This window comes from Oryza brachyantha, chromosome 2 (genome assembly GCF_000231095.2).
Source record: "Oryza brachyantha chromosome 2, ObraRS2, whole genome shotgun sequence".
In the NCBI taxonomy this organism is placed as follows: domain Eukaryota; kingdom Viridiplantae; phylum Streptophyta; class Magnoliopsida; order Poales; family Poaceae; genus Oryza; species Oryza brachyantha.
In genome coordinates this window covers 13,123,314-13,134,293 of record NC_023164.2, presented here as the reverse complement: position 1 = coordinate 13,134,293, position 10,980 = coordinate 13,123,314, and the positions used below count along the sequence as shown (strand labels likewise).

General features: G+C 45.0%; 2 protein-coding genes across 2 annotated transcripts; one reads left to right on the top strand and one right to left on the bottom strand.

Moving 5' to 3' along the window:
* Positions 1-310: 310 nt before the first annotated feature.
* LOC102716566 (peptidyl-prolyl cis-trans isomerase FKBP62-like) lies at positions 311-5,915 on the top strand. Its single transcript, XM_006647230.3, has 12 exons — positions 311-749; positions 897-983; positions 3,062-3,322; positions 3,410-3,484; positions 3,565-3,645; positions 3,726-3,920; positions 4,006-4,271; positions 4,356-4,481; positions 4,565-4,711; positions 4,790-4,917; positions 5,306-5,426; positions 5,535-5,915. The coding sequence occupies exons 1-12, from the start codon at positions 434-436 to the stop codon at positions 5,742-5,744; spliced, it is 2,013 nt and encodes a 670-aa protein (XP_006647293.2). The 5' UTR covers positions 311-433; the 3' UTR covers positions 5,745-5,915.
* Positions 5,916-8,466: 2,551 nt separating this feature from the next.
* LOC102716843 lies at positions 8,467-10,483 on the bottom strand. Its single transcript, XM_040521255.1, has one exon. It carries the CDS (start codon positions 10,439-10,441, stop codon positions 8,792-8,794), a length of 1,650 nt encoding a protein of 549 aa, XP_040377189.1. The 5' UTR covers positions 10,442-10,483; the 3' UTR covers positions 8,467-8,791.
* Positions 10,484-10,980: the final 497 nt, after the last annotated feature.

Here is a 10,980-nt window from a genome sequence, read left to right as displayed (position 1 = left end):
TCAAAATATTCGTCTCGCGGTTTCTAGGCTAGCCGTGAAATTCATTTTTTTATTCGTGTCAAAAACTCCTTCCAACATCCGATCAAATATTTAATGTGAAACTTCTCCAAAAATTTTCCAATAAATACCACCTATAGTACATTTCCACACTGCCGCGTCACGTCGCCCATGGCACACCCCACCGACACCCAGTCCCCACCATCGCCTCGGCCCCACCTGTCATCGTCAAGCCCGATGTACTACAGTATAGCTGCCGCCGTCAAGAACTCTCTAGAACACATTGCTTTCGTTCCGCACGCGATAAATAAAAAACAAAGAAAGAAAGCGCATCAGTCTCGGAAGTCGCAAGAGCACCAGGCATCGCCTCGCCTCCGCTTCGCCCCCCCGCGCTCTTCTAGAAGCTTCCTCTCAGTGCTCGGCTCGCCGCCGAGGAATGGAGGACGACGACGACCTCGACTTCCCGCCGGCCGCCGGCATGGGCGGCCTTGACGCCATGGGGATGGGCGCCTTCGGCGGCCTGGGCGCGATGGGCGGCCTCGGCGGTCTGGGCGCGATGGGCGGCCTCGGAGGCCTGGGCGGGATGGAGGACCTCTACGGCGGCGGGGCCGGGGGAGCTGCGGAGGGGGAGGAGGAGGAAGGGGAGATGGAGGTCGGGGAGGAGAAGGAGATCGGGAAGGAGGGGCTCAGGAAGAAGCTGGTCAGGGAGGGCGAGGGGTACGTGCGCCCCGACTCCGGCGACGAGGTCCAAGGTGCGTGCCCGCGCGCGCCGCGGCTCGATGTACTCTCGTTCCGTCCTAACTGACAGGAGACGGTGAATTCTGGATTTGTTTTTTTTAATCTCTTTCTGAAATGGTCGTTGACTTGGGGCCTGCGATGGATTTGGTGCGTTGGAGCAGTGCACTACACGGGGACGCTGATGGATGGCACCAAGTTCGATTCCAGCCGGGATCGCGATGCCCCGTTCAAGTTCACACTGGGCCAAGGTAACCGGTTTCTACTAATAGTAGCACCCAATTTCGTAATTGTTGCTGTTGAAAAGCGGGATTTTCGTGCTTTAGTAACTCTGATAGTGTTACTAATTACTACTACCTCCGTATAATGTAAGATGTTTGATTTTTTTTATTGCAACGTTCGACCATTCATTCTATTTAAAAATTTAGCACAAATATAAAAAAATAACAAGTCGTGCTTAAAGTTCTTTTAATAATAAAGTAAGTCACAAACAAAATAAATGATATTTCCATAATTTTTTGAATAAGACAAATAGTCAAACATTCCAAACAAAAAAGTCACCATCTTATATTACGAAACGGGGGAGTATTAAACGAAGGGAGAAGTATACTATTGCACGTTACAATGCTGAATGAGAGTCTCATTGGGTTGGGTTATATTTAATCCATCGTGTATATGCTCTGCTCAACCTGTAATTGATGATTGTTTCCTCTTCAGGCTCCTGATCTTTACTTAATTACCACGAGTGGGTTTAAAATAAAGTGTTGGTGAATGTTTCTGCATTTCACCACTGCATGAATGGTCCAGGGTATATAATGATAACATAAATGAGAAGCAGCCGTAGATCTGATCATTGAAATTTTTAGAACATTGTTACCCTGGACTGTTGGTCAAAATTTTACGAATTACTAGATTATCTTCAAACAACTATCATGCAACAAAGTTGTATGGATGACTGATCACACATTAGATTACCATTCCAGTGGCACTGAAAAGCGATATAAGGTGATCTCTTCAATAGACTGGGAGGAGAAGATTAGATGATTGCAATTTTTCTTTGTAAATCACTAGATGTGGCTTATTTTTCACTGAAAAGCTTAGCTGCTTTAATGTCTTTATGTATATTGTAGCATCCTCTTAAAAGCAGTTTCTCCCTCAAGTCTGCTTCATCTAGGAGGTCGCTAGCCCATGATTTTATATTTTTTCCATCTTAATGTTACAATACAACCACCACCAGCTCTAACATTCTCGAGAAATGAACTTTTCATTTACTGAGTACAAGAAATGAGGGGCAGTGACGATTGACTGCACATGGCATGTTGTTAAATTAAGGTATGAGGTGGGGCTCAAATGCAATGCCTCACCAACCATGTCTAGTTGTTCTACCACCATAGTAAATTGTTTTCCTTACAATTGAGCAGAATAACGAAAAAATAGCTTTAGTTTTGTATGTGTACAGTAACAAAATAAGCATGTTTCTTTTGGTCATGGAGTCTGGTAGAGGTACAGAGTGCTGCAGTCTAGACTTCTATCTGGTGTGTTTAGATTTCTGCATTTTCTTTATATATTTTCATTAGAATCTCTGGTCAGATCCCATTTTACTGGTGTGACTAAACATAATGTATTTTATGCATTATTTAAAGAAAATAAAAATACATACTTTCGTAAAAAAATACATCTGAACTCAACATATTGCCTAAAAAATACATCTAGCTGTTGTACTGTGACAGTATACTGTTTTCCTGCAATTGAGTAGAAGAATAAACGACTAGTTTTAGGTCTGTCTCAGTGCAGATAACAAAATAGTCACAAGTTTTTTTTTTCTTTCCCATTTTCGGTGTTATGGAATCTCCTAGTAGCCTAGTAACACAGAAAGTGTTCTGGACTTCTGGTTGGTGTTTTTAGAGTTCTGGACCTCCTTTTACTAGCATAAAGATGTATATCTTTTACTGATGTTCTTAAATATAATGTGTTTTAAGCATTCTTTTAAAGACAGACAAAAATGACACTTGCCCTATACCCCCTATGGTAAAAGAAAAATGGTGTTTGGACTTTTCTACTATTTTTGAGGTGCAACTTGGCCACAATGTTTTATTATAATAAATTTATAAAATCTAATAAGTTATGAGATTGTGGAAGTAGATTTCAAGACAAATCTATGCACACTATTTCTATGTTTTCAAGCTAAGTACTTTACAATTCATTGGTAGTCGAGTTTTGAAAGTTGACCAGATCTTGTTGTCCAAAACATGATATATTTATGACAGAAGGGAGTATCTAGCAATCACTATATCCTAAGTTCAACAATCATGAAACTCTATAATTACAGGTCAGGTTATTAAGGGATGGGATTTGGGCATCAAGACCATGAAGAAAGGTGAGAATGCTATTTTCACCATTCCACCAGAGCTTGCATATGGTGAGGATGGCTCCCCTCCAGTTATCCCTCCAAATGCCACGCTGCAGTTTGATGTTGAGCTTATCTCCTGGGAAAGTGTCAAGGATATTTGCAAGGATGGCGGCATCTTCAAGAAGATACTAACTGAAGGCACAAAGTGGGAGAACCCTGGAGACCGCGATGAAGTTTTTGGTACAGTATTCATGTTTCTCCTTTGTTTTAGTAAAGTGTGTTTATAGGGACAAATATGTTATATGTGTATTCCATTGCTTGGTGCAGTTAAGTATGAGGTGAGGCTTGAGGATGGGACTGTTATAGCAGAATCTGATGGTGTCGAGTTCACCGTGAAAGATGGTATAGTGCTTGCCATTTTTCAACCTGTGTCACAAAGTTTTGAATGGTCAGTTTCTCACATAGGAATGATCTCTTTGCAGGGCATTTCTGCCCTGCCATATCCAAGGCTGTGAAGAGTATGAAGAAGAATGAGAAGGCCCTTCTCACAGTAAAGCCACAATGTGAGTTTCCAGAACTAATTTGACCAAGACTTCTTGGGTCCAATGCAGCAATTGTGTCTCATATTTTTTGTGGTGGATAGATGGCTTTGGCGATGAAGGCAGGCCAGCCACTAGAGATGAAGCTGCAGTGCCCCCTAATGCTACATTGCACATTAATCTCGAATTGGTGTCCTGGAAGGCAGTCACTGAGATTGGCAATGAGAAAAAAATCCTGAAGAAGATCCTCCATGAGGGTGAAGGCTATGAGCGTCCCAACGAATGCACAATTGTCAGAGGTAGGGTTTCATGTGTCAGTGCTCTTTCTATTGCATGATAATCCTAGAGTGAAACTACTGTAAATGATATTTTGTTCTTCTGCAGTGAAACTTATTGGGAAGTTGGAGGATGGTACCATATTTGTCACAAGAGGTCATGATGGTGAGGAGCCATTGGAGTTTAAGACTGATGAAGACCAAGTGATTGAAGGGCTTGACAAAGCAGTACTTAGCATGAAGAAAGGAGAAGTTTCCTTGGTGACTATTCCACCAGAGTATGCATTTGGATCTGATGAAACAAAGCAAGATTTGTTTGTTATCCCTCCTAATTCAACCGTTTATTATGAAGTGGAGCTTGTGTCCTTCGATAAGGTAACTAATCCTTAATTTCATATATCTGACTTAATGATAGCTGATTCTAATGAAAATCTAAATCTCGTATGCTTTTCTATGCAGGAGAAAGAATCATGGGATATGAAGGAGAATATTGAGAAGATTGATGCGGCTGCGAAAAAGAAAGATGAAGGGAATGCTTGGTTTAAGATGGAAAAGTATGCCAGGGCTTCTAAGAGATACGGAAAGGTCATACGTTAGGAGTTTTGCTAAATAAATATTTACACCTGTATTACACAGTACTGATACAAGCATAATTTGCTCTATATCAGGCTTTGAACTTCGTTGAGTATGACAGCTCCTTCAGTGAGGAAGAGAAGCAGCTGTCCAAACCACTCAAGGTAAGTTGCAAGCTCAACAATGCTGCATGTAAGCTGAAGCTTAAAGACTACAAGGAAGCAAAGGAACTGTGTACCGAGGTATTATGAATTTTTCATCGGGACCATCTCACATAATTGTAACAAGAGTAAGCTGGCTTACTGTTAGACGGTGTTCAGGTACTGGAGCTTGACAACATGAATGTGAAGGCTTTTTACAGAAGGGCACAGGCACACATGTATCTAGTTGACTTTGATTTGGCAGAACAGGATATCAAGAAAGCACTAGAAATAGATCCGGACAACAGGTAATCCCTTGTTCCAGTGGACTTTGATCAATGTTATCCTATGTACCTACTTTGAAGAACCATTTTCACCAAAAAGTAAGAACAGATGCCTGAAAAATCATATGCCATACTGACATTATCTTGAAAATGGTCCGGTCCTTAGGAGGCATTTGGTTTATGGCTATGTAGGATTGGGTTTAGATGACCTAATTAGATTTGTTCCTTTGCCTGTTTGTTAGGTTAGTACAAGTGTATTTTGAATCTATCATATGATGACCTTATCTTTTTCCCATAAAACCAAGGCAATTCTTCTATTATACATGTTACAATCCTATGCAAATAATCACATTGTTACGTCAATAAACTTATGTTATTTATGCAAAAATTGCCATGGATCTTTCATTCCCAGGGATGTGAAGATGGGGTACAGGAGGCTGAAGGAGAAGATCAAGGAGCAGAAGAGGAAGGAAACGAAATTGTATGGCAACATGATCTCGAAGCTGAGCAAGCTTGAAGACTCGGAAACCGAAGTAAGTTCCCCCCTCTGCGGCACTTCCATCTTTTGTTTGTGCTACTACCTTATATCCGGCATATTTGACAATGAGTTCACCGAGTCGCCACCTTGTTGCTGCTTGAAGGATTCCACGAGTCTGGCACCAAGCAAGAAGCATGGTCTGTGGCCACCCTCAGCTCTACTTAGAAGACTCTTCACGAGGAGTGACGGTAGCAAGGAGTCCACGCTGTGGGTGGTGCTGAGGCTACTGATTCCGGTGATGTTGGTGGTGGCAGTTTGTGTGGCTTTCTACATGCGCAGCGGACCTCCTGAAGTAGATTGCATCAACTGTTAGAATTCCTTGTATATTGCCGTCCAGTTTAGATATGGGTCATGGATCAACTGTACGGTTCACGGTAAGTTATTTGCGAAGCTGCTGTTGTGTTCAATATATATAGGACAAGGAAAGCATTTCATCAGCCGCAACTGTCGTAGTGATTGAAACATACAAAGGGAACTTTTCTGATAGAGAGAATCTTCTATATATCACCGACTTTTTTTTTTCCAATTCTATGTTCTGCCACTAACTTTGCTCAGTTCTATAAGAGCTAGGCAAATTTTGTTCTCCAAATAATATGGTAAAAGATATTGTACTTAATTTCTAATAGTTTGGTATATTTTAGTTGGCAAAACTAAAATTGGGCCCAATCTGAAAGTTGGGTAGTCCTTGTCCACACCGATCCATGTTCCGTCCACGTTGATCCGTGTTTGACCCCTCCTCACCCCCTGCCTGCTCGCATGCCACGCACATGCTGGCTCACCGATGAGTGACGGCACAAGGTGGAGTCGACGTTTTAATGGTGGAGTCGATGTTTTAATTTGCCAAAAAAACAGGAATGGGAAGTAGAATAGAGATGCTTAATATACCATCGTCTTTTCTTTAACAAAAAATTTTCTAATATTCTGAAATTTCATATTGGAAACATTATATTGTAAAACATCTAAAATTTGGGCGAAAAGTTAGAATTTGATATTTTGCATTTTTTTCCAAATTTTGGAAGTTTTTGATCTAAGGGTATTTTAGTCATTATAATAAAAATAAACGGTACTAGCGGAGGATAATTGAACGGTGATGATAAATCGTAAAAGTTATGCAAAAGTTAACGGCACATCATTGAACTGAATAAAATCAATGGTAAATTGTGGAATTGGGCTAAATTTTGGTACGGAATGTATTTTCTCTTATGACCTGAAAAGTTTAGTTGGTACCGTACTCGTATATGATGCTGAAACCTTGCGCTTCAACCAATGTATTTATTTAAAAAACAGTTATCACTAAATCCTCTCACAGCAGTAAGTATATGCCGAAATCACTAATCAGAACATCACATTACTTTGCTCCGGTCAGAAACTGGGCAGCAGAAGTAGAACACAGTTGAGAGTATTTGACCCCGTCCAATCTAGTGAGTTCTCATGTATTTCTTCCGTTTATTTTACATTGCAATAAAAATACGAATATATCTAGACATATATATATATATATTATATAGATTAATGTTTGTATCTAGACAAGATAAAAAAGGGCGAGTACCGATCAACGCACGGTATATGAAGGCAATTGAGCATACTCAAAATCGTAGAGGATTCAAGGCATATGAAGGCAAACGAGCTTGCTCGGTTGTAGAGGATTCATAGAGAAGCTTATAGCTATAGGCACGCTTACAGATACAGGCTATTGTTACTCTACACGTCCTCTGTTTCATATTATAACTTGGAATTTGGTCTAAATTAAACATATTTAAATTTGATCATGTTTATGAAAATATATATTAACATTTATAACAATAAGTTAGTTTGATTAAATCCATCGTTAAATATATTTATGATTAAACGAATACATTCATGTGAAACCAAAAATCGCATGTAGAAATCAGTATGATGATCCTCAGTTACCTACGCGCGCATACACAAATTGCCCACTGCACACACATTGACACACGCCACACTTAACCGTTCACCGATTTATGATAAAATGATCGAAACCAGAACAAAACAAAGGTCTTGAACGGCTCACCATTTCAAAGGTTAATCGGACTTGGCCAATCAAAAACTGTACTAAACATTCAAAACTTGGGCGATATCATGCAAATTAAGCTAGAAACAAAGCCACATGTATTCTGGAACACATCTCAACTGCGGATGCAGCGACGCAGAAAGGAAGCTTAACACAACTTATCAGGATACAAATTCAAAAAAGCACGTAAAAACGATTCATGAACTAGTATCGGTGTGCTTACTAAAGATTTGTATGTATTGATATATGTACTTTGCAATAAGCAGGATCATAATTCATCAAGTCATGACGCATCAACCACATAAGCAGAATTCAACAAAGTGGAAATGCAGCTAAACAATTCAAAAGAATCTTCAGCCTTCAGGTTAAAAAGGATACATGCAAAGGTTTGGCAAACACGCTACCTAACGAATTTCCACATTTCTTACGTACATAAAAAAACAACAATGCACGCGGTCAACGAAATTTCACTGAATTTTGTATAACAGTATGAACTCAGTTACTCAAACACGCTATGTGCAGGTTGCACATTTGCCTAGTGCAAATGCACGCAACCACTCATTACATCACCTAAAAGGAAGTTATATGCAACAAAAACAGTTGGTCTAGTTTATCATTGATGAATTTGATATGCCTGACCAACGGATCGAAAACTGTACTCACATTTTAACAGAGGAGGATGTCCAGAAAGATACTGACTTTTAGGTTCACGTTTGACCATTCGTCTTATTTTTTAAAAATATATAATTAATAATTATTTTGTTATAATATGATTTATTATTATATGAACTTTCAGTATACCTTATAATTTTGCATATTTGGATATAAATTTTAAATAAGACGAACAGTCAAATATAGATTCAAACGTGTCATATAAAAAAATACGGAGATGGTATAAATAAGCAACTAGAACCACTTCACAGATCACAAACTACTAATGCCGTGATGATGCATGAAATGAAATTAGCATAGCACATCAGGAGACAAATTTTCGCAAGCCGCATTAATACGAAGCAGAATTAACCACCACTAGCTCTAGAACACATCAAGGCAAGCAGCGTACCCGATAAAAACAGAGCAACCAGATCAACAAACAGAAACGAGATTCTGTAAATTCTCAAACGGAAGCCGCTGAAAACTCTATCAAGATCTCATGCATTTCAAAGCAGTAGCCGATCCAAGGCATGAAACCGTACGCGCAGTAGCATGACATGTCTCTCTCGCAGCACTTTACTCACCCTAATCAGAGACAGAACAAACCGAACTGCCAGGTGCTAAATCCTAGTTAGCTAGAAGCAAAGATGAAAGAGACGGACTCACGCGATCGATCACTGCCCTTCGCCGTAGCCATGAGCAGCCGGAACAGCGGTAGAGGTCGCCGCGGCGGAGGCGCAGTCGCCTAAGGGGCCCCTGACGCCACAGGCCGTGCCGTTGGTGGATGCGACGGCGACCGCGGCAGCGAGGTTGGCGAGGTGGAGGCGCGGGAACGGGACGTAGACGCCGTGCAAGGCGATGCGCGAGTTCATCACCACGTCGGGGTCCCTGATGGGGATGTAGTTGATGCGCACGTCGTTGGGGCCGGAACCGGAGCCGACCGCGCCCTGAGTGACGACGAGGTCCTGGCCCTGGCCGGCCAGCGTGGGGAGCATCGTTCCGGGGTGAAGGCGCTGGAGGTCGGCGTGGGTGAGGCGGTGCCCGGGGACGATGTGGAAGCGGACTGCGGAGACGTAGTCGTGGCCGCCGCCGACGAAGATGGCCTGGTCGTCGAGCGCGAACACCGTCATGTTCGTCAACTTCTCGAGCTCGGCGAACTTGACGCGCATGGCCAACGCCACGAAGCCGTAGCCGCCGTCGCGGAGACGGGCGATGGCCTCTCGGATCATGATGCGCAACACGGAGGCGGACGTCGCAGCCGAACTGGTGGTGATGTGGTGGTGGTGGTTGTAGTGGTGGCGGTGGTGCCAGCCGTGGGAGCACGAGCCGTGGGAGAGTGGCGGAAGGACGCCGTGGAGGCCGTGCACGACGTAGCGCCCGTCGTTGTAGAGCTCTGGGTGCGAGACCTCGACGCCGTCGACGTAGAGCCTGGCGTGGTGGATGGCGAACGGCCCCCGCTCGGAGGCGAGGTTGAGGCAGAATCCCGGGGAGGCCGAGGGGAGCTTCGCGGTGGGAGCGGTTGTGAGGTCGGAGTAGGGGAAGTAGCCCAGGGCGATGTGCTCCAGTAGGACGTGGTGGTGCGAGCACATGGGGCAAGAGGCGTGGAGGAAGACGTCAGGAGCCGCGAAGACGGTGATCGCCCCTGGCCACATCACGAGCAACTCGGAGTCGCGGAGGAGCGGCGCCGCTGAGGCCATCTCGTTGTACCCGAGCGAGGCGAGCACCCTCGCGAGCTGCTCCAGGCGCTGCTCGTCGCCCGAGCCCACGATCCCGGGGTGGCGGTACCTGGCGAGCGGAAGCGTCGTCCTGGTCGTGGTCGTGGTAGAACTAGAAGCAGGTTCGTCGAGTGGCGGAGGAGCCGTCGCCGACGCGTATCCCTCCACGCCCTCCTCCTGCGGCTGCGACGGCGCAGCGGAGTCCAGATCCGGCGCGGTGAAGGGAGGAGGAGGAAGAGGAGGGGGAGGAGGAGGAGGAGAAGGAGGCGGAGCGGCCGCTTGCGTCGGGGAGTCGACCAGCGTGGGCTTCACCTCCTCCGCCGCCGCTCCCACCGCCGCGATGGCGCCCTCCCCAGACGGAGCCTCGGCGGCCGCGGCGACGACGAAGGGGTCGAGCACGTGCAGCGACTGGCCCTCCTCGGCCTCGGCGTGGTTCTGGTGCATGGAGGGCGCGGTGTAGAAGATCGCGGTGGCCGTGTTCGCGGCGGAGCGGTGGTGGCGGCGCGGCGCCGCTCCTCCCACGGGCGGGTGGTGGTGGGAGTGGGACGTGGCGGTGGGGACGAGCGGGGCGAGGAGGAGGAGGAGAGAGAGGCGGAAGAGGAGCGTCATGGAGGTAGGCTTCCTCGAGAGAGCTCTCGCCGAATGGCTTGGGGGAAGACGAACACGAAGGCGGAGAAGGAGGCGGTGGGCGGCTTATATAGCCCGGCCGCCGGCCGGCCGAAGGAACGGCGGTCAAGTTGTCAGTGTAGTGGGCGTCAGCGCTGCTGCTGAGCCTGACAGGTGGGGACACCGGAATATTCCGTTGCGCCCCCGCAATTCTGCAGCAGAGCATTCAGGATGTCAGGTTGGGTGCTCTGCGTGGACGGTGCTGTGAGCCAACAGGTGTGGAACAGTGGAAGTGGGATTAACGATGATTAGGACCGAAGTAATCCGTGAACCAGGTATACTCAGCGGATGATAAAGACATGAGGGCGAGTCAGACTAGCTATTTGGTGGTACACGTTAGTATGTATCTTTTGTAGAGAAAAGAGAAGGTGTATATAAACTCGAGTAAGTGACTCTCTCGTTGCTAATCTCGCACACTGCACAGTGTTGAATCAGTTTTCTCTCTGTGTAGCAAAATACAAATAGCTAGTACTAGTAGACAA

Bases quoted from the DNA above. Each gene is read 5' to 3' on its own strand.
- LOC102716566 (XM_006647230.3), top strand. From the start codon at position 434: ATGGAGGACGACGACGACCTCGACTTCCCGCCGGCCGCCGGCATGGGC. The intron at 750-896 runs GTGCGTGCCCGC...GCGTTGGAGCAG, and splicing joins CTCCGGCGACGAGGTCCAAG to TGCACTACACGGGGACGCTG. The intron at 3,485-3,564 runs GTATAGTGCTTG...ATCTCTTTGCAG, and splicing joins CGAGTTCACCGTGAAAGATG to GGCATTTCTGCCCTGCCATA.
- LOC102716843 (XM_040521255.1), bottom strand. From the start codon at position 10,441: ATGACGCTCCTCTTCCGCCTCTCTCTCCTCCTCCTCCTCGCCCCGCTC.